Source organism: Octopus bimaculoides, chromosome 19 (genome assembly GCF_046866305.1).
Source record: "Octopus bimaculoides isolate indiv1 chromosome 19, ASM4686630v1, whole genome shotgun sequence".
Lineage (NCBI taxonomy): Eukaryota > Metazoa > Mollusca > Cephalopoda > Octopoda > Octopodidae > Octopus > Octopus bimaculoides.
Window position 1 is genome coordinate 25,350,331 of NC_142946.1, and position 27,236 is coordinate 25,377,566.

Consider the following 27,236-nt stretch of genomic DNA (forward strand, 5'->3'; position numbering starts at 1 on the left):
TAGTAAATATGTGTGTGTACCAGAATTTTTTCTGCAACACACTATAAAGTTTCTTGAAGTTTTTTGTTGGAATTAGCAATAGTTCCAATCATACCAATTGCTACTGCTTCATTTTTAGATGTTTTAGAACATAAGCTGTCTTAATAATTTCATCATGAATGTTATTTCTATTGTTGTCATATAAAATGTTTGATTGAATTTCTTCAGCTTTCTTCTGCTACTCAGCTTCAGATATCTACTTCTGTCTCTTAAAAAGTGTTTCTGTTATATTTTATAGGGTCCTCAAGGTGAGAAAGGTGAAAGAGGTGAAAAGGGTCCAGCTGGTATATCTAAAAAGTCAACTCCAGGGCCACCTGGACCAAAAGGAAATCCTGGACCTCCAGGAAACTTCTGTGCACATAAGGAACCTAATGCAATGAACATAGGTAAAAAAGGTGAACAAGGCATGAGGGTAAGGCTATGAAAAAGTCAAGATTATGTTACTTTAATATTTCTGTTATGTTTTTTTTTTCTGTGAAATTTTCTCTCTTCAAACCATGAACAGGGTGTAGTAAGTGTTATTCTGCATAGCAGTAAGGCATGAGCATTAAATATGGAAGATGTATGAAGTGGTGAGAAAAAATGAGTTGAATACAATTCGTTGGGTATGAAACATTAATTTACATGAAATGTGAGATGAGAAAGTGGTTATGCCATAAAGACATTGTAATAGGAGGAACCATTGTGTTGCAATTGATGTGATATGAATGGATATTTCTGGCTGGGAGTTAGAATACTGTATCTTGACAGTGAAGAAGAGGAACCTGGCAGATGATGGACAAAAAATAGTTGGTGTGAAATTTGTGAAAATTGGGCCTCACAGCTGAGCTGCCACAGGTTTATATTGTAGATATGTCCAATCCATGACAACATGAAGAAAATAGCATTAAAACGTGATGATGGTAATAGAGGTGATGATGCATTTAATATGCTTCGTCCTATATGAATGTTATCTTTTAGAACTTAATATATCTGTAGTGAAATTACCTATCGTCACTAGATACAAAACTGCTATCGCCATTCTTCTCATTTAAATATAAACAAACGCGGACGTAGCGGAAAACATCAACCTTGTCATCACATGACTGATCATTATTCGAATCGGCAACTTCTTCGAACCGTTCCCGCCAGAACGCAAACTGACCAATCACAGCCCTTAATAAGGTCACGTGATAGTGTTTTTCTGCTACCGTCTTGGAGCCCCCTTAACGCCTTAAATAGATCAACTCATACCCAACAATTGGTCTCGGTCCAGTTTCTCTTTGAGAACTGTTCCGTGTACCACACGACAGCAGCAGCAACAATCAACCAGCGACCACTTCAACAGCTTCGTCCAGCCAACGATGACCACCGCCGTCGCCACATCAGCAACACGATTCTACGATTACTACTAACCAGCGTCAATCTCCACCAGCGTCTACACGACTTTATATGTACACCAAACCAAACCACCGCGGCACATCTCTCTCTTCGATTCTGTTAGGTGACTCAGCTTCACCACGATAATAAACAGACAAGAGATCTCAGCCAGCGATGAACATCTGTATAACAAGAATCACGGCCCGGCATCGATGCCACGACATCACAACTAGTGATTAGCTCTGCCACACTCACAGCCAACTCACTTCACATACAGACTCATACTATCGTGTACTAAAGAACTGGTATAATTGCTCACGTGTTATTGACTCTCTTTCTATCTGCTGTAATAACTCACATACACACACATGTATCACTCACATACATACTTTTCTTTGTATGACGGCCTGTCTTTGATTATGTTATTATATGTCGCATTCACACTCTCACACAGACATACATCTTTAACGCTACAATAAATATTTCTGTTATTCATCTTATACGGTTGTGGTCTTTCATTACTGGTCATCTATGTTATCGTAGCATAACATATTATGTATATCATCTTTGATATATTATTGTGTGTTCGACCGTGTGATGCGTTTAAATAAAAGGAGTCCTCTGTTTCTTCCATTCGTCACCATATCTCCTTTTTTGAGTTTGCACGGTCGTCCTTACATATCTTTTAGAACTTAATATGTCCAAGCAAGATCATTTCTGAGTGATTCCATGAGAATTGTTGGAAGATGGGGTTTGTGACTTAAGTTCAAACTCATTGCCAGATGTAATTGCTAGTTGCCTGTTCTCTATGCAGTATTATCATGTTGAATAGAACTCTGCTATCTACACTATTTGCATGTGTAGCATTTGTGGAAATTGAGATGCAGAGCTTCAGATTCTTTTGTATCTGTAATGACACATAGCTCTTAAACCAGAGTTTGTGATTTTAAAAATCAAAACCACACAGTTGAAATAGCAAAATAGGGTACATATAACTTCTTACGTACCCTCTTTCAAGCTATTTCTCATGTAAATGAAAACTTTATATCAAAATCAACACTGTTATTTGCATTCAGTTTTTATTCTAGACATGTATTGCTAAGCATAAAAGTGTGAGTGAAAATAAACATGCTAGAGAAAGAGAGGAGAGAAAATTGGGAGATTAAATACAAAAAAGGAGAAGAACATATCTTGAGTCTACTTTTATTTCTTAATTCATTTCAATTATTCAAACACACTAATGAAATATTGCTTTTTCAGGGTAGCACAGGAGAAAGAGGTACACCAGGATTACGTGGTGATCCAGGTTATGATGTAAGATCCTTTTGTTTTATTCATTTATTATTTTGTCATTACTTGAAAACATTTTTATTTCTAAATTTGAATTTATTAAATTTTCATGACAATATAGAAATTGCAAAGATATATTTTTATATATACACTCTTAAGATTTATTCATTAGTTTGAAAATAAGGATAATTGATGCACTGTTTTTCTACACCAACTAATTGTACAATCTTATATTTTGTTATTCTCTCATCATGACCTTGGCAAATATGATAAAGATTAACCTCTGCTAATGAGATTATAATAAGACTGAAATAAGTCCAGAGTTGTCTCCTTCCATATATTATTTGATGTGTAATATTGTTTCAGAACAATATTACACATCAAATAATATTGTCTTCCTCACTCCATAATTATTTCTAGTTGGCTTTTTTAATTCTTTCCGGATTAAATATGCTAACATTAACTTAACTGATGTTAATGTAATTGGAATATTTCTATGGCTGCCCTTTTCATGAAGAACATATGGTTAAGCGCAAATTAAACATACTTAAAATGAAGAACTGAAACTTTTTTTTAATCAATCCAAATTATATCAATAATGAAAAGAAAACTCATTAACATTGGTGAAAAGTCATCTCAAAAGGAACAAAGGAGAAAATTCCACATTTAAAATTATCAAAAGCTAAATGAAGATGCACTAGGAGAGAGTGAACCTGAGCTTTGACTGTTATGGTGACAACTGTAGTCATGTTTTGATCATATTAGACCTCCCCAGAAAAGCCTAGTCAACACATAACTATCAAACCATAAAAGAAATGACCTGAAGAGTTTTGGTGTAAAAATAATTCACTAATTAAGCAATTTAAAAGTTTACTTACTAGATAAATTATTTTAACCTGCAATTAATCTGATATTAATATCATTAACTAGTTTCACTTCAGCTACTGAAAAAAAATTTGAAGAAGGCTTAGATAAAGTATTTAGTATAAGGCCAGTAACAGTTGGGAAAAACAGTAACAAGATTATGAGACAGATGAAGTAAGTGGATTTAGATAAGAATGGCTTATAGTAAATCAAGTTCAAACTATTAGAAAAACTAGATAGCTCGATCAACAGATTGGTAATTTCACTGAGAGAGTATTGTTTCTGGTTAAGATAATTTGTTTTCTCAAAAGCCTAATCCACCTAACTCTCAGTAGGTAACTGTAGGTGCTGCAAATAGCAAGAATAAAACTTTCTCAAATCCTGACAGTTGTTTTGAAATGAAAAAATGTGTATTATACTCATATTTAGTTTACATAAGTGGTATAGTAGTAGGCTGAAATCAAAGATGTAATCAAAAGCCAAGAAGTCAAATATTCTGCTCCTGAATACCGGTATACCATTTAGCAAGAACATTGCTGAAGTTTTAGTATTAGAAATGTTTACAATGTGTTCTGTGTTATCTTATATATATATATCTATGTGTGTATGTGTATATATATTTGACAGGGTCTTCCAGGCTCAACTGGAATGAAAGGAGAAAAAGGTGTTGCAGGAATAGCTGGTCCAAGAGTAAGTAATGCTTTTTATTTACCATAATTCATGATCATTTAATTTGTATGGCTCAGTTCACTTTGCCATAAATAATTACTGTAGGAAGTAATTGTATAAATGTGAATCTTTCATTGCTTTGAAGTACTGTTTTCAAATTCAGATAGAGGTATAAGTTGAAAAATTGATTCCTCTAAATTGGTTTATTCTAAATTCATTGCCTGTCTTGACAAGGCAGTGTATTAAATAATGTATTAAATAATGTATTAAATAATAAGTTTTCTAGTTTTATTTTATATATCCATACTTGAATTACATATCTTTATTTTTTCCTTTACAGGGAAAGCAAGGTTTACCTGGACCACAGGGACCTATGGGAATAAAGGTATGTTGTTTTTATTATAAATTTGCTGGATCTATCATGGCACTTCATCATTTACGATGATGAGGGTTCCAGGTGATCCAATCACCGGAACAACCTGCTCGTGAAATTAATGTGCAGGTGGCTGTGCACTCCACAGACACATGTACTCTTAACATAGTTCTCAGGGAGATTCAGCATGACACATAGTGTGACAAGGCTAGCGTTTTGAAATACAGGTACAAAAGAAACAGGAAGTAAGAGTGAGAGAAAGTTGTGGTATAGCAGGGTTCACCACCACCCCCTGCCGGAGCCTCGTGGAGGTTTAGGTGTTTTCACTCAATAAACACTCACAACACCCAGTCTGGGAATCAAAACTATGATCCTATGACCGTGAATCCACTACCCTAACCACTTGGCCATTGTGCCTCCACACTGGATCTATAATATGGACTTGTGAGTACAAGAAAGTGCATTACATCAATAGGAAAAAAAAGAGGGATAGGTACATGTGTCTTACTGTAGAGAAGATTCATATATGCCCCAGAAGGAAAGGAAAAAGGATGGTGTAGATGCAGTATTAGGGTCTAACCTCAAGGTATAAGAAAGTAGATAGAGAGAGAATAAAGACAGAATCAAGGATGGCTGGGTGGGTGCAGCTCCATATGTATCAATATACAAGCTTTGTAAATAGGGTAGGGGGGCTCCAAAAGGGGTCTCAGGGAGTAGCATCCCCACCTTCCTTAGCTAGTTTTTCACCACATTTCTTAAAAATCATGATAGAAACTGTCTAGAAACTGAGGCTGGGAGTAAGCAAGGGCTTGCTCCCCATAGAAAATCCAGCTCCAAAAAAGCCTCATGATAACAAGAGAGAATGGGCACCAGCCAACCCAAAGGTTGGGTGGTGGGGGCTGCACCTGCCTACCTCAGTTGCTATGGCATTGAAGTAGATACAGCCACCCACATTAACAGAGACAAAACCCAAATTGAAAACATTGGATGGTGATACCAGCTTTGTGAATTTCACAATATTGAGATTCTGGCATTTATACATACATTCAAGTTATCTGATGCCTACATGTACAAATATGAAGTTATAATCTAGATGAAAAGTTCATAAATTTTGTTACTCTTATTTGTTATTTTTTTTCATTTATTATAGAAGTGATATATTCAATTATCATTTAACCTCCAGGACACTGTTCATTTTCATATTGGATCCAGTCTTCCATTTTCCTATTTCATTAGTTTATATATTCCTTATATCATTATTCTTTAATTTGTATAGTAAATGTATTTCATGTTATTCGAGCTTCTTATTTGTTAATTTTCTTAGTTGCTCTGCCTAAGAATTGTACTTATTGGGAAGTACTACTACATCGATATTTGGGTTATCCATGGGTTATCCATCTTCAATACCAACTCATAAAGGATAAAATCTAAGTTTACTTGGATTGTTGGTAACAATTAGTCTAGAGAAGAGTTCCCAGTGGAGTTTCATAGGTTCACTTGATGTGAAGAATGAAATATCAAACAAATTGCCATTCATCTGAAAATGTGGAATATAAAAAAAGTGTTGCTACTTGGACTGCAAGCTAATAAATGATAGAAGGTAGAAAAGAGATCAGTCTGGGAAATGATAAATGAATTTGTGACGAAAGGAAGCTTCAGTTTGTAATAATGAATAAAATTTATGTATTAAGTACTTTTTCTTTCCATTTCTATAATTTAAACATTATATGAAAATAATTCTAGGGTGACAGAGGCATGGATGGTCTTCCTGGTTTGAATGGCTTCCCTGGGCTGAAAGGAGAACCAGGCAACATTGGATTGAGGGGTATCACTGGATCTATTGGCCCACCTGGTCCACCTGGAGTAAGTAAAAGCTTTTTGTTTTGACTTTGTTAGAAATAATGTTATAACAATTAGTTAATCATCACTAAGGCCAAAACCTTTTTAAAATAAAAATGTTTTTTGTAAATTTCAGTCTTTAAACCTGTAGTCACACTTTACTGAAAATTTAGTATCATTAATATTTCATATTTATGAGACCAATTTTAGACATCTACTCCAATTATTCTCACAAACTTCTCTATTTTAACAGATAGACAAGATGAATTAAAGACATTTTTATAATTATATAAATTATTCTGTTTTATATGAAATATTAATGGGTTTTTTTCTGGGTTTGCTCATAAAAATTTACCAACTGAATATTGTGAACGAGAATCAAAGGACTCAAATCAAAGTAATTATATAGAAAGAATATACCTGGAAACAGGTATTGAAAGAATGAAAGGTTTTGATTATTTTTTAATTTTAGCTTTATACTGCAATATGTAATCCTTATTGTCCTTTGATGTACATCTCAGATGTAATGCTTAATACCTCTTCTATATTTGAAACCACTGAATTATATATTTCTTGTGAATCAAGTAAATTCAATAAAGTGCTTTTTGTAGAGATATTTACTGGATTTAATACCAAATCTATATAATGTAATCATGAATAAGACAAATATGCCAAGTCTTTAACCAATTCCTAATGTAAATCTGCATTAAATAATAAACATTTGTGGGTTCAAATCTACTTATTGTCATATAAAAAATACTGCACAATCTTTTTGTTTAATATATCTAGGTAAATATAACCAAATCATACTGGTTTCAAATTTTGACACAAGGCCAGCAACTCTGGGGTTGGGGGTAAGCCAATTACATCGACCCAGTACTCAACTGGTACTTATTTTATTGACCCCAAAAGGATGGAAGGTAAAGTCAACCTTGGCAGAATTTGAACTCAGAAAGTAAAGACAGATGAAATGTCACTAAACATTTTGACTTGTCATACTTATGATTTTGCCTGCTCGCCACCTTCAATATAACCAAATCATATTAGATTTCATATTAGTGTATTAAAGCCAACTTTAAAATGATAATTTTAATAACACTCTCTAAAATAATTTCTAAATAAATATTATGAATGGATTATGTTGTTTAATGAATTATTGAAGTCCAACTTAAATTTAACAATTATGATGACCTTCAAATATAGCAATGCAAATTTGAGCTAAGGTTTGAGTCTATGTTGCCAGCTGTTCATTGAATATGACGATTACTTTTGATCCAGAATAATCATCAGAGAAAATGTTGATTTATATTCATTAAAAAAGATATTTAACAAAAAGAGCATTAATTTCATTCTAAATGCCTTTTCTTCTATTTACAATGAAGACCAGGTGCATGGCATAGATACTAAAAGATAATGTGCTGTAGATAATGAAGAAAATCAGTGGCCTACAATGCTAAAACAAATTGTGTTCAATATTATAAACCTTGATTTCTAGAAAAAATACCATATATTTTACATAAGATATATTCCGTTTATAAATAATGCAAAAATTTTTTAATATTTAGTAATAATCTAGACACACCTTAGCAGTAAAACATTAATATATACCCACCAAAGTAATGGTATCTATACCTGAACTCTTTTTCACTCATTTTTTTTCTATGGGATTCAGTATCATATCTCCCAAACTTACAATGACAACTTGCTTGTTGTTTCTTCTAGTTACATATATTCTTCAGCATATGATACTAACTGTCACTGCTTCTAAACAGAGCACCTACAGGCACTATCCACATACCAACTAGACACTTCATGTCAGATTTATATTGATTCTATAAGCAGATGCTCTGAAAGGTTCCTGCATCTATAAAGATAAAGAACACTGCCTACAACACCTAAGGGATATTACCATCAAATTGCAACAAAGAATTATTTACTGTCCATTGCAAAATATATAGAAATGTTATCAGAATAACAAAGCATATATTTGTGCACCTCACAAAGTCTATCTGTGCATATTCTAAATTACAGCTAAGCTCTCTTGTCCTTGTCCTTTGCTACAGAGATCTCTAACTTTTCAGAATTTTTTTCCCCACCATTCTCAATGTAGATTGCCCTGTAAGCAGTACTTTTACAAATAAAGCACTATACTTGATGCTCGCATTGCCTCTTATTTAAACCTATACATGGAGCATTCTTTTTTAGTTATTTCAATTCAACAAAATAAACTGATCTTGTTAATATTCTATCAAGTTTCTATCATCACTAAACTTTTTATTCATTACCTCAGTTGAAGTCTCTACTTCCAGCTGAAAACACCTGATAGTATAACCTATAATAGAGAAGAGCAATTCTCCAAATTATCAACTACATTCTTTTAACATCTCAGATGTGATGAAGATGGTTTTTAATAAATGCTGCCTTTGCTCCTTTGTTTATTTCCCCATATAGGAATCAGAGATACAATTTCATCTTGCTGTTTCTAACAGAAATTTCTTACCGCATGCACTGCATCTCTCATCATTGACAGAAGAATGAAAGTCAGTGTCATTGACATAAACAAAACATTTGAACAACATTAGAATAATATCCTATCAAAGCTTGTCATCTAATTTATCTTTGCATCAGAATTTCCTGTTAGAGCTTTCTCCAAACTATATATTGTCATCTCTAATGCAAGGAAGTTATGTTGTTCATAATCTTGCACTTTACACCACATTTGCTCATATGAACCAATCTTCAAAAGCATCCTAGAATGGGAACAAGGTAACTCAACTCATTCAAACGTACAAAAATATTCATTCATTCCACTTATCAAAGAACCATTCTTGCAACACATCACTTTCTCAATAAACAATGTACTGTTAAAGCTCTCAAATTGCTAAGCTTCCTAATCTCTGATGGTCTTTCATAATGACATCATATCTATGACATCTACTACAAAATCTCTCAAAGACTAAGACTTCCTTTTTGTGAATAGAAAATACTTCTACTTTAAACAATTATTGGCCTTCATTCTATAAAGTAAGGACTACATTGGACTACTGCTCACATATCTCAAACAGTACTGCTGCTACATTCACAAACAACCTAGACATGAATATTTTCTCTCTTTCTCACCTTTAGGGAACAGTTGTTGGCCCACCTGGAGATACAGGTTTACCTGGTCCACGTGGTTTTGCTGGGCCTGATGGACCAAAGGGTAACCCAGGTCCTCCTGGACTGCGAGGTCCAAAAGGAGAAGTAGGTGGATTTGGAACTTCAGGTCCCCCTGGTCCTCAAGGTAGAGATGGTCCCAAAGGTGAAAAAGGAGATACCGGATTTTCTGGTCAGTATTATTTATATTTATCTAATGTATTTTTATTAATTTTTCTCAAGGGTCATGTAATCTATATAGTCTTTTCTATAATTTCTAATCTTTATATTTTAATTCCTGAATCCTGTTCCTCCAAATTCTATAATTTGATTCAAATAACCACAGTTTAATCCCACAGAGGTTATCTCTTCATTTTTATTCTTAAATTTTAACTGAAACAAATGCAAGTTAGTCATCATGGATGTTTTCTATTGTTCATATGACAATAACCACCAAATTCTTTATTTATTACCATTATTTATAGAAATATATTTTGAAACCAACACAGATATCAAGTTTTTTTTAATGAGTTATTTTTACAAAGATGATCAATTTTTTTACTATTAACTTACCAGATCATTTCAGTGTATGCTATTTTACAAACATTATCAAGTATTTCATTTCAGAATATGCTCATTTTCTAAGGCTTCTTTTCTACATAAAGTGTAATAGTGTGGTGTTAATACAAACATTGTAAATATCCACTCTAGAGTTTATTAATCTCAAAATTATCATTCAATACTGATATAGCTTTATTCTATGGAAACAGCTCATTCATAAGGAATTATTATTGCAATAAAAAATGTTTCACCAACATTTTAAAATTCTGCATCCACATTTGTGTGAAAGTAACCTGTGCAGAATTTTCTAACCTTGACTGTACCTACCCATTATGAAATGTTAGACATTAATGCATTTGGGATTTTATTCACTACAGGCTTAATTTTTAAACTGATAAATAAGTCACATTTCATATGTTGTAATGTCAGATTTAAACATTACAAGAAGTCTACAAAATTTCCAAATATTTGGATGCTCTAAATTATTGTTATGCTTTTTTGTCTTCAATCTGGATTTAGCTACTTGAAATTATATTTGCATAATCTTTTCTGTTTTTATATCAGGACTTAGAGGAAAAGATGGATTACCTGGACTACCGGGTATACCTGGAGAAAAAGGAGATAGAGGAATGAAGGGAACTCCAGGATTTGGTATCCCTGGTCGTGATGGATCATCTGGAAAAGATGGATTGAATGGATTGTCAGGTCTAAAAGGAGAAAGGGGATTAAAAGGACAACGGGGCCCACCTGGTCAAACGAAAGAAGGAAACCCAGGAGCAACTGGTGCAAAAGGTGACAAAGGTAACCGTGGAGTTCCTGGTTCTCCAGGTATTGATGGATTAAATGGATTAAGAGGCTCCAAAGGTTAGTAAATGATGTTCTACTTTTATACGTTTTTTTATATTATAAACATATAATTTTAAGGTATATTTATAAATAGTGTATAAGCAAGTAAACACTAGCATGGCTATGTAGTTAAGAAACTTGCTTCAAAAGTATTCTGCAGCATTGGAGGCAAGTCTATCCTATCTTCTGCCATAGCCTCATGCTAACCAATATTTAGTGAGTAGACTTCAATAGACTGTATGAAAATACGATATGTATGTTTGTGTGCATGTATCATCATCATCATCATTTAACATCTGTTGTCCATGCTGGCATGGGTTGGCTTGTTTGACCAGGACTGGTAAGCCGAGGGGCTGCACCAGACTTCAGTCTGATTTGGCATGGTTTCTACGGCTGGATGCCCTTCCTAATGCCAACCACTCTGAGAGTGGTTGGCATTAGGGTATTTTTACATGCCACTGGTATGGGTACCAGTTGCACAACACCAGTACTTGCCATGACTATGGTTTCACTTTGCTTGATGGGTCTTCTTCTCAAGCACAGCATATTGCCAAAGGTCTCAGCCATATATACATATGCTCACACACATGTATACATGCACACACACACACATACAAACGTGCGCATACAAACACACACTTGCACGCACACACACACACACACACACACACACACACACGCAACAGTCATTTTGGCATTGCTAATTTGACACCAACTTATTTAACAACAAATTTAATATTTCTCATTCACTCTGTCCCTTTCTATTCCTCCCCCTTTCTCTCTCTCACTCTCCCTCTTTCACTTTTTTTCACTCTCCGCATCAGTATGTATATATTTCTGTGCACTCATGTATGTGTTTGCTTTCAGAGCCAAAACAGATTGAATGTCCAGTTAGCTATACCAAATTGCCTGTGTCCAAACAACTGTACTTAATCATCTCAGTTTGACATACATACACATATATATATATATATGGAGGAGTGTATGTGTATGCTGTGTGTGTGCACGCACATGTGAATATAGACACACACACACCTGTATGTGTGTGTGTGTGTGTGTGCATGTGTGCTGTCTACTTTCTAGTTAAAAATTTATATTAGTTAAAGAACTAGTCAGCTACTGTTGCTTATTTTTATATATTATATTTATTTCATATCTTAGCTGGTAAAAGATAGAGTCAATAGTTACATATTTCCAATGAGTCAATCACCAGTTCACGGTATTTCTGATAGCAGCTGTTACAAAAGAGTAATTTGGTGCTGAACAAATATCACAAAGATCAGTGCTGCTGCAAAAGATGTACACTTATTCCACACACACTTAAGATCCTTTGACAATGATCTTAAATATATTCATTTTTTTCTACTATCATATCATTAGGTATATTAGACGCAACTCTTTTGGTACCTTCCTTCTATATTATGTATGTGCATATGCCATCATTTTTCTTAATGTCTATTTTTCTATGCTTGCATGGGACAGATGAGAGTACATTGAGTAAAGTTGTCTATGGTTGAATGCTCATCCTACCGCCAATCCCCAAGTGAGGGATTGTTTCAAAGGGAGATAATAATCTCCCAGTCTAATGAAAAACAAACAACTTGGACATGCTTTCATGGTGAACTGCAGGCAAAACATGTCATCAGGAAGCCTTTCTACCTAGAATATGGAGAAGGAAAAGACCCCACTACTCAATGTCTAAAAAGTGGATTATCTCCCTTTGGCTATTGATCACTGGTGACCCTGCCATCCTGTGGGTTCCAATAGGCCAGCAGGAATTTCCTGAAATGTAAACACAGCCTGAAGACCTCTGTTCTGGAGTTAAGGATGTTCCCTGGGAGTCCTTTAGGATTCTCACCCATTCCACTATGCATAATTCCTGCCAGCCTATGGGATCCCACAGGATGGCAGGGTCACCAGCAATCAATAGCCAAAGGGAGACAATCCACTTTGTTGACATTGAGTAGCAGGGTCCTTTCCTCCTCCATATTCTGTTGGCCTTAAGCCAACAAGCTTTCGGGTCTGATGATATGCCATAAAGCTAAACCCTTTATGGACGTGAAACCTAAGGTAATCCCATAAACCGTGTGCTCCATGACGGCCTAAGGCAGTGTCATTCTTTTACACATTACCTTCAACCGGACTGCTCATAATTTTCTGAGCTCCTCTCTTCTCTTAATTTCCTTTCTTTCTCTCTCTCCTGCTTTCTGTCTTTGTCACTCTCCTTCCACTATCACATGATCCGTGATGGCCTAAGGCGATGTCATTCTTTTTGCCGTTGCCTTCGACCAGACTGGTCACGATTTTCTGAGCTCCTTGCTCTACCCCTCCCATGTTTAAAGTCCTTTAGGACAGTTTTCATTTCTCCTTCACGTTACCCATTTTTGTCATGTCCAGCAGCCCTAAGGTTTTTCTTGCTGTATATATATTATTATCATTTTAATTATTGTTTTTGTGTGGCCCTAAGCTCTTATTCTGTTTATTGTTTTGCCCCTCATCAGTTACTAAGTCTTGTCTTGAGCCCGTCTCATCTTGTTATGTTTTGGTCCCATTCCTGGCAAGTTTCTTGCCAGTGCCTCCAGCAATATTATCAATAATGGCCAAAGTTGTGCTTTAATACTCTGGCCAATAACTGAAGACGAGTTGGTGACCTTCTGTGTTTTCTGTTCATCTGTGTATGTAGTATATATTCATATGTTTACTATAGTAATTATATATATATATATATATATATATATATATATATATATATATATATAGGTGCAGGAGTGGCTGTGTGGTAAGAAGCTTGTTTCCCAGCCACATGGTTCTGGGTTCAGTCCCACTGCGTAGCACCTTGGGCAAGTGTCTTCTACTATAGCCTTGAGCTGACCAAAGCCTTGTGAGTGGATTTGGCGGATGGAAACTGAAAGAAGCCCGTCGTATATACATATATCCGTATATATGTGTTTATCCCCTCACAATTGCTTGACAACCGATGTTGGTATGTTTACATTGCTATGACTTAGCAGTTTGGCAAAAGAGACTGATACAATAAGTACTCGGCTTACAAAGAATAAGTCTTGTGGTCAATTTGTTTGACTAAAGGTGGTGCTCCAGCATGGTCGCATTCAAATGACAGAAACAAGTAAAAGAATATACACAGCTATGTCATATTTTCCATTGTCTTTTTATTCAATCTTGAAAATATTATTTATGTAGCACAAGCACTCGTTCATTTTTTTTACCTATATATATATATATATATATATATATACATCAAGCAATATATCACTGATTATAGCATGTAAATGGTCAGAATGTTACTGTCAGTTTCAGACCTAATATTGATTAGACAATGCTGACAAATCTTCAAACATGCTGGCCAGAAGTGCATAGCCACTTTTATGCTGGAGATACATAAATTCTAGGTTGGCTCAGTGGTGGCAAAAAGTGGAAAGAAACGTAGTGAAAAACATTATTTGGGGGAAGAAAAGTAGAGTTATTCCCTATGGATTGGTGTTAGCTTTGGGTGAAGCATACAAGTTCAAAAATGCACCTAGGGTCAAAAAATTATTAGTTGGTATCCCAAGCCATAAGATTTAAGGGTAGTAACAATTAGTAGAGTAGAGGCAGGATGCTCATGTAGGGTTTACCTTGAGTGCTGAGTAAATGATTAATGTAACACAGAAGCTGTGATCTACAAAGCAGAATTAGTGTCAACCAACACCAGTGGGATGATGCATATACAGAAATACATTGGGGCAACAGAAGGATCCTTTAATACCAGACTGAATTATCACAAGTCCTCTTTTAGAATCCAGGAAAGGTGCAATGTTACAAACTTAGCCAGCAATATGAAGGGGTGCTGAAATGTTCTTGGCTTTAAGGGTATTGCAAAAGGCATGGTTAGAGGCCCCCAACTTCCAAGTCCTTTTACAAAGCTTAGAAAAACTAAAGGGCTGCTGCAATAAGTGTGAATTTGAGAGAGGAATATATTGATTAAAATCATAATTAACTGCTCCTCCCATATTTACTTTTAACCAAAACCAGGAACTTTTCAACACCTGTTCATATATGACAATCTAAAGAGGAAGCAATGCTGTATAAATCAACTGGAGATCAGAGGAGTATTCCAAGTCATATAGTCATGGAAGGAGATGATGTTAACTCTACTTGGCAGAAAGAAAAGTCATTCTAAAAAGTTCACATGATCTCTCCTGAACTCAAAAACAAAATTTTTGGATGCTGCATTCATGAGCACAAATCTGTTTTTGGTGGCATCGTCATACTCATTTTTAAACTACGAATGATATATACACACACCCTCAGTTTATATACTTCAGCCATGGCTGACACCAATCCAGATTCATTTGACTCTTGATTCAGAAAGAGTCTGTGATAAAAGATAATGTTGAGTCACAAAAACGTTTGATAGGTAAGTTAAAGATATATAGGCTGAAACCTTATAGATATGGGGAGTCAGTATTCATCTATAAAACTTGTAATGGAAGAGAGTCAAATCTTCTTTTACTATGATAGTCTATGTCCTCAAAACTAATACACATGTAGATACATGTTAATTTAGTGATTTTGTCCTAACTTGATGTTAAGCAGTGGAGACTAAAGGAATAAGGCATGAAAGTTTAAAATAAGATATTTCAGACAAACTCCTTCATAATTTTAACTTCTAGGAATTGGACTTGAAGGAATATAAAGATGATGAATTTATTTTTCATTATTTATTTATTTAGGTGACAAGGGAGGAGAATGTAATTTCTGTACTAACGGAGCTCCGGGTGAGAAAGGAGATCCTGGACTGAATGGACTACCTGGTTCTTCTGGTCGTAGTGGTAATATTGGTGAGAAAGGAGAACCTGGTGAGCCAGGTGATGATGGTCTTTATGGAAAAACAGGCACACGAGGTTTGCAGGTATGCAAAACATTTTCCCATTTATTATTGGATTTATAACTCTTATAACACTTTACTGTTCCATCACTACTGTGGTTTTTTTATTAAGTGTTTGTTGTATGAGTACATGATATGTACTTTCTGTTTAATTTGTTTGACACAAATATTTTCTGGTGGTTTTAGGGTGACCCTGGACCCATGGGACCACCAGGACTTCCAGGATTAAAAGGAGAAGCTGCTTATCCCACAGTTGTTCCAGGTACAAATACTGAAATAATAAAAAAGTAACAAGAATTGTAGTTTAGCAGACATTGGCTGCCATTAAAGTTTTAAATTTTCTGATAATTTCTACTAATTTATGTTTCTTATACATGTGTCATCTAGCCAACTGTCTATTAATTTTTCACTTCTACTTTACATTTTAGGTGAAAAGGGAGATCGTGGTCTTCCTGGATTGACTGGACACTTAGGAGACAAAGGTGAGAGAGGACCCCCTGGACCAACAGGACCACGTGGCCCACAAGGACCCAAGGGAGAATCGGTAAATCACTTTGAATCATTTATTGTTATAGTGAATGTACATGCATAAGAATTCTTTTAGAGTGTATAACTGGGTTCAAATCCTATTCCAAGTATAGGTAACAGTGTAATGAGTTGCACTATGTGAACTTCTTGTCACTAGATGACAGCAAAATCTTCAGTGATATTCTATCAGCCTGTAGTGAGTCAGAAAAGCTATTTGCATTGCTGCGGCATAGCACAGTTGTACTGTGGCATGCTCCAGTTAATCAGGGCTGGACATGTAGAAATATAAGCAGCAGTTCTCTGCCCAAGCAGAGAAGCATGCGGTTTTTAATTAGTTGGCAAAAAGACAGCATAGCAGCAACTGTTCTTCCTTCAACATAAAACAGTGTTTGTTTGTTCACTACCAACTTCATACAGCCAACTTGGAGTTATATCAGCTCTCAACTGGTCACTTCCTGAACAGCCTGGTTCATTTATGCTAACTTTACTCCTTGAAAGTCTGGATGACATCAGCCACAATTCTGCCTCATAATGAACTATATATTTTCATTTAAGCTAGTTTCATTCCCATTAGCTTACAATGGCTTTCAACAGAATCATTTTGTGCAAAAGTAAGTTATGATGCTTTACCTGACTCACATACACCTGACTCACATACCTGACTCCCATACACCTATTTTAATAAAGTTACAAAGTTTTGTTTAAAAACTGCTTTCTGGCATTCATTACACATGCTTATCAAAAGTGCATTTAATGAACTTTGTCACGAACACTCTCATCTTTTGGATCAGATGTTTCCAATAAAACTGTATCATTGTAGCATGTACTAATGGACCCTCTTTCTTATCCACACTTTTTGAACTTTTTCTGAAGGTTTGGCTTTGACCTCTAATGCACCAGTGACCAACTTGCTATCATTTTCCATAAACATTTACTCCTCTGCGGATGAAACTACTCCTGTTTTCTAACCTTCCACACCCAAACATTGTCCACATACTAACACCCCCACACTACTTTCTCTCATCATCATCATCATTTAGTAGCTGCTTTCCATGCTGGCATGGGTTAGACAGTTTGACTGAAACTGGTAAGCTGGAGAGTTGCAACAAGTTCCAGTCTGATTTGGCATGGTTTCTATGATTGGATACCCTTCCTAACACCAACCACTCCAAGAGTGTAATGGATGCATTTTATGTACCACCAGCATAGGTACCAGTTATGTGACACCAGCATCAGCCACAGCTACGATTTCGTTTGGCTTGATGAATCTTCTCAAACATGGCATGTCACCAAATGTCTCAGTCATTTGTCATCACCTCCGTGAGGCCCAACATTTGAAGGGTGCTTTTTATGTGCCAGTTATGTGACACCAGCATCAGTCACACAGAAACTTTAAAGATATTCATCAATGAGGTTATATCAATATGGTTTCCTTCAACAACCTGAATACACAATCACTACACATATCAATAAAATAATCTTGTACCCAACCCACATCAAACATGAACAATACACAAGAACATTCAAGGTCACTACAAATGCTAGGTTTCATCATTCCTAATAATCTTACCTGGAGTTCTCACGCTCTAACCATTGCAAAAGCTACATTGCAAAGACAACTCTTCCTCTTAGTAGCCAGGATATACTTCAGTTTGCAATAGTTTCTAGCACTATGCAAAAATTAAATGAAACCTATAATGAGTTACTGCTTCTTCATTTGGCACAATGCTGGTACTACACGTACAAGCATCGTAGGTCACATAAAAAAAGCCACTGACTGATTGGCATAAAGTCACCAACACACTTCAAACACTGGGATACATGAGCTGTGTCTTCTTTCTCTACCTTTTTTACCACTATTACAGTGGCCTCTGTTCTTTTGATCTCACTAATCTCACACCACCTTCACTCAGACCGACCCAATTCACTTGCCTCTCACTCTCCATATTCTTTTTGGTTCTCCCACATCTCCTCTTCTCCTCATCTCTTCCATGCTTCAGCTCTCACATCTTTAAATAGTTTGCTCAGTTCTTCTTTCTACTACTGGATCTCTTTAGAACTCTGTTCCCACACATTTTCCTTCTACAGTCTGTTAATATTTTAATCTGAACATGAAACTTACAAATTGAATACTTATATCCTCCAATTCCAAATGTTTTGCATTGTGTTTTAAGATATTTTATTTCAACACTTCTTCAAGGAAATCACTTTAAATTGGATAAGTTTATAATGTCCATGCAGGTGTTGTTACTGACACAACTGCAAGAGACTATATACACAAAAACCTCATTTATTAAAAAAAAAAAAAGAAAGAACAAAAAAGAAAAACATTTTCAACTTTACAAACTCTTAAATGATAAACTCTTTAATAACCATTAATAGTACAAACACTTTCATTTCCTGAAAAATTCAAACAAAGAACTAAACAAAGAATAATATTTTCAGGGTTTACCTGGATTAGCTGGCAAAGATGGTATTCCTGGATTATCTGGCACACCTGGAAAGTCAGGTATAAAAGGACTACCTGGCTATGGATTACCAGGAATTAAAGGTGAATCAGGTTTCCCTGGAGAGCCAGGTGTGAGCACAGTAGGTCCAAAAGGAGAAAAGGGTGACCCAGGTATGTAATGTTATCCCTTGTAATGTAATGTTATCCCATACCTTTTTCTCTAAATTGTAGTTTTATCTTAGACTACAATGAATTTAAATTTAGTCTATGAAACCTTGGATTTTCTATTTAATCGCATTCATTTGCATTTTTTTTTTTTTTTTGTCAGGCATAATTTTATTTCCATAGAAAGATTCTCAAATATGAAAGAAAGTGTGTATATGTGCATGTGCATTTGTACATGCATGAAAAATTAGTAGTAAACTTAGCAGATTTAAAAATGGGCTTCAATTATATTTTCACATGTATTTATAAGCAATATAAGTTGTTCTGTTACCAACATGATTTTGCACAATAACAATATCACATGGAATGTTAATTGTAAGAAGGAATGTTATATCTAATCTCAATATTGCAACTGATACAACATTAAAAGTATAATATATGTAATCTAAAAAGTTAATGCATTGATATTGATTTGAATTTTCATCTCATTTGAAGCACATCCAAGTGCATTTTCGGACATTTTGTCCTATATTTTCATCTTTAAAGTTGTAGTGGATGTTTATAATAGCATCTGTGAGCAGAATATCTTATTCTGCCCTCAAAACTATTTAATAATAGCAGAAAGGATGATTTTTGCTCAAATCAATGTATCTTTCCATTTCCCCATCATTCCTCTTCATTCTATTTTTCAGAAATATACATTTTGCAGTATAATGTAGAATGGCTAAAGATTTAATTTTAAAATGTTATAAAATAATGAAGTAATTTTATGAAAATAATACCTTTTACAATGGCCCTAAATCAGATTTTAAGGATTTGCATTTTATATATTTTAGGACGCAAGGGAGAACCAGGACCACGAGGTTATCCAGGTGCTAAAGGACTTCCAGGCATATCAGGAGCAAAAGGTTATTTTCATTTCTGATATTAGTAAAAGAAGTTTATTTTAATTTGAAAAATATATTTATTTTCTTCTGCTTTTGGGCTGATGCATTCTATGATGCTTATGGAACAGCATCCCGATAAAATAAAATAGAAGTATTCCACCCCAAATCTTCAAATCTATTGTACATCTTAGCACTAAAATGAGCAGTTCTGTCTCAAACCTGTTTCACAAAAATTGTCGTGTTGTATCTTACAATAAATTTAATTTAAACTAAAGCTTATCAAATATTTAGATTGTATCTCTGTTACATTCCCAAGCTTATATCTCTATGCCTTGTAATGGCATGTCAAAACAGTCACCATCTTCTTTAAAACTAGGTGCATTTGTTATCAATGAGCAATGAATAGAAGTTCTCTTGCTCAGAATTCCAACTAATTTTCTCTCAAAGGATCACCTGTCTGTCACCATAATCATTCATTCATTATTTCTATGAGTAAATTTTAAAACAAATAATAATTATCAGTGGTTCTGTTTGACAGGAAGTCATGCAGGAGAGAATTTATTAATAGCTTGCTCTCTCTCTCTCTCTCTCTCTCTCTCTCTCTCTCTCTCTCTCTCTCTCTCTCTCTCTCTCTCTCTCTCTCTCTCTCTCTCACACGCACACACACACACACACACACACACACACACACTCACTCACTCACTCACACTCGCCTATCTGATATTTTTCTGTTTATTAGATAGGCCTTTTTAATTGATGTGCCTAGTTTCCAATGTCGTCTTTTTCTATAACCATCTGCAGTTAAACATATCGGTTAAACTGATATGTCAATGTTTCTCTGAAAGTCAGTTCTATGTTCCATATTCACATGTTGGGCCAAACAGGCATCTTTTTACTAGAGTACCAAATTATAGGACAAGAATTTTCTGTTGAATTTGCTTCTGTTTTATGTGTTGCATATTAGTTTAGGAAGCAAAGAAAATATATAAAGTGAAACATAATGGCATTATTTTACTAAGTTAAAAAATTAAAATTATCAGTAAACAGAATCAAAAATTTCACACATAGAAATTTGTAAAAATTAAACATTAGACATGTATCTACATTACAATAAAAAAATATATATGCAAATATAATGGTACAAATATAATGGTATATATATATATATATATATATATATATATATATATATATATATATATTTTTATATATATATAATCATAATTTCTCCATGTAGACGTGGGTGGAGTGGGTCTGGGTGTAGTGTACACCATCATCTTCTACAGTCTTTTGTCATTTTGTATGCAAGGCAACTTAAGATCTGACCTCATCACTTTTCTCGCATATTTTCTTTGGCAGTTTTATTGTAACCATATGGTATGTTTTAACCAAGCCCTCCTCATCAATTTGCACCATGCCCATATCCCTGCAGTCACCTCTCATTTATCGAACTAAATTCGATGACTGGCACCTGTGCCAACGTTATCTCCTTCATTGGACACAAAACTCAGCTTGCGAAGACTTATTGGGGCAAGCGAATAGCAAAATCGGGATAGCACCTGTGCCCAGTGTCGCCTTTCTGGCACTTGTGCCCGTGACATGTGTAAGGATTTTCGAGCGAGATCATTGCCAGTGCCCCTGGACTGGCTCTTGTGTGGGTGGCACATAAAATATACCATTTTGAGTGTGGCCATTGCCAGTACCGCCTGACTGGCCTTCGTGCGGGTGACACGTAAAAGCACCCACTACACTCTTGGAGTGGTTGGCGTTAGGAAGGGCATCCAGCTGTAGAAACTCTGCCAAATCAGATTGGAGGCTGGTGTTGCCATCCGGTTTCACCATTCCTCAGTCAAATCGTCCAACCCATGCTAGCATGGAAAGCGGACGTTAAACGATGATGATGAATGCCCAACTTCATTCTTAATCTATTTTCTTTGTTCTGCTTTCATTTCTTTTCCATTTCTGTAGATCGTCCTATATTCAATGGGCACATTTCTCTATCATAAGGCAGTCAAGTCCTAATATTACTTCATACAGTTTGTTTATTCAGAAAAAATTATTTGTTGTCAGTAAAACAACAGCTACCTTACGCTCTTTCCTTGTTCTAGCTGTACTATACATTTGATACAACCAGCTCGCCTAGATTTTGAAAATTATGCAATGTGTTTAGATGGCTATCTGGGCTGTTCATGAACTCTGTTTCATTAATGCTTCTATTGCTAACTACTATTACTCTGTATGTATCACATCTGAAGTGCTTGTCCCATATCACTTTGTTTACTGTTAACTACTTTGGTCTTTGCAATGTTGACCTTTTTAGGCCTTTGGACTCTAGATTATGCTTACAGGGTTGAAACTTCTGCATCTCTCAAAAAGTATTCATCTATACCTTATTTTCTTAGCTCCCAAAAGGTGATAGGGTGTGGAATCTAATAAAAGTCTTCCATAGATCAACAATATTTATATTGTTGACCTCTGGAAAACTTTTTCTTATCTAAGAATTTTCTCTAGGAATATGGCATTTTGCAATTCTAAATGCTGGCACAAACTTGACTACATCATATGAAAGTTACAACTTTATCCTTTGCTAGCTTTGCTGGGTCTCTCTCTCTCAACTACTGTCAATATTTGTTTCATCAGTTTGATACCTCTACAATTGTACCACTCTACAAATGCATCTCCTCTATCTTTGTATTAGCTGATAATAATACTAGAATACCTTTAACTGGGAATACCTGTACAACCTATTTAGCTAGGTTAATTTGTTGGTTCTATTCTGGTTATTGTTATCACACTCTTACTCTCATATTATCATAACCCTGTCTCTTTTTTTTTTTTTTTTGTTCCATTGATGGAAGTGAGGCAAAGTTTATTGCTTATTCAGCAAATTTCTTTGGAGATTTTGTTTCTGTTTTTCTCGAATTTTCAATGCCCTATGTTGTACTTTTCTATTTTCTTATTACTTTATCTTTTGAAGTGTGGAATCATATCCACACATATACTTCAATGTCAATTTTATATTTGCATAATTTTTTTATTCTTTAGGCTTTGATGGTGCTCCTGGTCTTGATGGTTTACCAGGTTTGAAAGGAGAACGTGGAATTGATGGACTTCCAGGTGCTCAAGGACCTAGAGGTAAATTACATCAAAACTCAATTATTTTATGCAAAATAAATTATCAAGAAATATTTTTTACATTTTAATATTACTCTATAACTATACATTTTTTATGATACCCCATAACTATTTATTTCTATAATTCAGTTACTTCACTATTGTAGCTATGAAGAGTATACAGTTCCTAAGTTTTCATACCATTCTAATATAGACGTTTATTTATTTTTTCATAATACTACAACTGTAAATAATTATTTACTACAGCAATAAATAAACATTGATGGACACAGAATGGCCAAAAAAGAAGTTTGATGTGCAATCAGAAGCTTCCCAGGTTTGCTCCCAAAGTATGGCATTTTGGGCAAATGTCTTTTATTATAGTCTTCTGTCGATCCAAGCCTTGTAAATGAAATTGGTAGATAGAAACAGTGTGAAAGGTTACTGGATGGACTGTATCAATAGTTTATATGTCAACAGTTGTCACATGGTGTCACACTGTTAATGGTGCATGTGACTTTAGATTACTCAGCCACTTACCCACTAATTCAATGGGTTGGTAACTCAGCTGATTGAACAACCAAATCCTCTTAGTTGGAACTGACACAGATTCATTTACTTTATTGCATTTAAGCCATCAATGTCCAGTCCAAATATTCTACCAGTTTTATGCCCAAGCTGGCCAGATCTGGCCTCTTACACCTATCTGACAATGTCATTCTAAAAATAAACAATCACATCATCAAAATATCAGAGCTATGAGATAATGCATGATTAATTCAAAACAATGTGAGTAAATAAGCATTGCATTAGGTAGATTAATTTGAATGTTAAGGGGTTAATATGAGAGCTATAAATAATTATTTACTGTGTTAAATAACTATTTATTATGTCAAATAATTATTTACCACCTTAAATAATTTACAGCATCAAATATTATGGCTATGAAGAAAAAAACTTATGAAACATCTGGAATGATAGTTAAAAAGTCAATAATTTGTTTCCCATTACCAATACTGCAATTTATCCCTAGCTAAGATGAGTAAAGCCCAATAGCTCTGTCAAACTGTTTATCAGTAATGACATTGTAGACCAACTTATTGGTCACTGTACAACACATTGTCATATCTACTATAAAATCATTACATGGCCCTGTAGTGTCTTTTGTACAGTTTACTTTGTTGCAAATATTTACACTAAATCCACAATTTTAGTACAATACATTCTTTAGATGCCCACTCATGCACTCCTGTCTTCACTTTCCCATAAGTAGTGCCACTGTTTGGTCAGATGCTACATGTGGAGAAGTTTTTCATTGTGAAGGTACACTGCCAGAAAGTAATCTGGCCTCATGAATTATACCTTACCTGGCTGCCTTGGTAGTTGACACATAATCTTCTATTATTCACACTATTTCATGATTGGAGCCCAGAAAGCACAAAATTTGGGGAATTCCACTAACAGTCAATGACTGTCTGAGCCATCATGTCCCAGGAAGTAATGGCCCAAGAAGGGTCAGAGGTTCATCACAACTTCACACCCAAAGACATCACAACTATGAAGATATCACAAAATAAGAATATCAGTGAATCTATTGAAAATTCTCTCTCCTCTATGCAAACAAACGTCAGTAGACTTCAATCCAGCTTAGACCTCAATCACCACATCCTAATGATTTACAAGCCAGGCATGTGCCATCAATAATTACTCAGGGTAGGCAGTTGGTGACGTTCATGTAGTAAAATACGCAAAAAAATAAATTAAACACAGGCGCGCAACTGAGTTGTATGGTTATGTACACTCATATTTTCTCCAATGGTATTAATTTTCATTTACATATGTGATGCTTCTGTTTTGTGGTTCATTGTTATACTTTTATTATTCTTATATGTTAGGATACAATGGTGCACGAGGTGTAAAAGGAGAAACTGGTTTAATTGGAGAAAAAGGTGACTCAGGTTTCCCAGGACGTGATGGACAAGATGGATTTCCTGGTCAAAAAGGTAAAAATTACTGATTACATTCCACATAAGTGATTATTTTGTGAAGATCGGTTTTTTTCCATTTATTTCAATATTTTCATATTTTTAGTTTGTACACATATTTAATGTAAATTTTATTTCTCCCAACAACCACTTGACAATAAAGTTGGACATAAATTGTCTCCAGTGCCTCAAACAAATATTTTCTTTAAGCTATTGATGAATGTCCACATAGTGTCCTACAAGAATTAATGCTCTATATATTTTTAAAAACGATGAATACATTGTATAATGCATTCCAAGCTGAAACAAAGTCTGAAAAAAAAGATGGGATCATCATGGTTAGAATGTATTTGATAAGGACTGACTTGGAGCTAAACATCAACAATAACAACAGATACATACCATTTAAGAATAAGATATTTTCACATAGAATATGGAATAGATTGGGTGAATACCACAGAATATGACATAATTTGTGATGAGTTCTATGAGTAGCAATATGAGGTAGGTTGTTGTGAGTACCCTAGAGTATGAGGTAAGTTTTCTGAGTCATTAGGATATGAGGTAAGTTGTGAGTCCCATTGAAGTATGAGATATGCTTTGACAAGCAACAGAGAGCATGAAATACGTTACCAGCAAACTAAGTCAGCAAAACTGTTTTGATTTGTTATTTCTCTATATTCATTCTACTCTACTTGAGGAAAGTATCCTCAAATCAATACGGGAGATATGCCCTTATACCTTTTTATAATTAGGCCAGTAATTTGTTATTGTTTGAGCACATTAATGAAATATAATTTATTTCTTTGCTTAACTTCTAGGTAGCAAAGGTGAACCATCCACTGCTTCATTACGTGGCCCAAAGGGTGAACGAGGTTTGGCTGGATTGCCTGGCTTAGAAGGTAAGTAATATATTTCAGATGTTGGTTTTATTATCTAATAGTCATACAGGAACATTTATATGATAGAATAGAACCATATATTTTTCTTAGAAAATAATTTATACAAAGCTACTAAATAATACAAATTAATATATTCTTTAATGTAGGACAACCTGGACCTGGAGGACCTAAAGGAGAAAGAGGTCAAGTTGGAGAATCAGGACTCCCTGGACTACCTGGCCAAGATGGACCCAAAGGAGAAGTCGGCATTGGTTTTCCAGGAGGTCCTGGCCTTGATGGACCAAAAGGCTTTCCAGGGACACCAGGTAAACATTTTATGTCAGTATTTGTTATCCTGTTGATATTTATAAATAAGTATACACACAAACACATGAATAATATATTACAGATGTTACACGAGCACTTGACAGCTATCATGCTTTTTACAAGTCCTAGGATCTCTCAGTGTTTGTTGGGTTGCATTTCTGAATTAGGATACTTCCATGGACAAAATCAATTATAAACTGATATTAGCAACCAATTAATGCTATAAAAGCTGGATCAAACTAAAAAAAGGTGGAATAAGCCAAATATACAATGTCTCTCTAAAGCTAGCTTATATGTGCAAGAATATATGTTGGATGTAAATTGTTGACACTGATCAAGTTTTATTGTCAAAGTAACTAAATATATGAGATGAAAAGTTCCCAAGTTTTTGGAAAAAACCTACATGTTTAGTATGTCATCTGTGATGCTAAATGTTGGTGATGACAGGAATAGAGTGCATTTTGAGAGTTTACTTTTCATTCTTCCAGGGTTGATAAAAAGTACTAAGTTGATTCAATCAGTTATACCTTATATTTCACGTACATAGCATACAGAAATTGTTATTCTTTATAGACTGAATGACTGGAAAAACCTGGATATTTGCAAGGATCTTTAAATGAATATTTAAGAAATATGAGACATACTTGTTGCTGGCTTTAGTTTGTTGGTCAGCAAGGCACTGTAACTTGTACTGTTGATAGTACACCCCTTTTCCAGAAAAATCAGATCACTGCACTTTGTTCTTCATTGGTACTCATTGCTAGTGGAGCAGCCATGCTTACACTGTAAAGCCAGAAAGAAAAATGGTGCAGTCAAGCTCAAACTTTGATCATGTTGACCACAATAGTACCAATTATAGGCATGAATATACAGAAGGCAGTGTGGCAATATAAAGATATGTTATGGCAAAAGTGTGGATAATTTTTATCTTTCCCTTGTATACACACACACACACACACACACACAAATGATTCACCCCCATTTCATGCTATTGTTATTTATACTGAGAATTTTAACTAGGTGAAATGATAAGATTA

The 27,236-nt window shown here is 34.9% G+C and overlaps 1 protein-coding gene across 1 annotated transcript in view; it reads left to right on the forward strand.

Annotated features, from left to right (window-relative positions):
* LOC106877515 (uncharacterized) overlaps positions 1–27,236 on the forward strand; it is a 74,496-nt gene that overhangs the window by 13,877 nt on the left and 33,383 nt on the right. The window contains exons 7-22 of the mRNA XM_089337827.1: positions 278–451; positions 2,659–2,712; positions 4,180–4,242; positions 4,562–4,606; positions 6,338–6,457; positions 9,560–9,761; positions 10,694–10,993; positions 15,709–15,887; positions 16,050–16,125; positions 16,292–16,407; positions 18,837–19,011; positions 19,842–19,913; positions 22,938–23,027; positions 24,902–25,009; positions 25,813–25,893; positions 26,040–26,198. Of these exons, the coding sequence (XP_089193953.1) occupies positions 278–451; positions 2,659–2,712; positions 4,180–4,242; positions 4,562–4,606; positions 6,338–6,457; positions 9,560–9,761; positions 10,694–10,993; positions 15,709–15,887; positions 16,050–16,125; positions 16,292–16,407; positions 18,837–19,011; positions 19,842–19,913; positions 22,938–23,027; positions 24,902–25,009; positions 25,813–25,893; positions 26,040–26,198 (2,014 nt within the window). The remainder of the gene's footprint in view (positions 1–277; positions 452–2,658; positions 2,713–4,179; positions 4,243–4,561; positions 4,607–6,337; positions 6,458–9,559; positions 9,762–10,693; positions 10,994–15,708; positions 15,888–16,049; positions 16,126–16,291; positions 16,408–18,836; positions 19,012–19,841; positions 19,914–22,937; positions 23,028–24,901; positions 25,010–25,812; positions 25,894–26,039; positions 26,199–27,236) is intronic.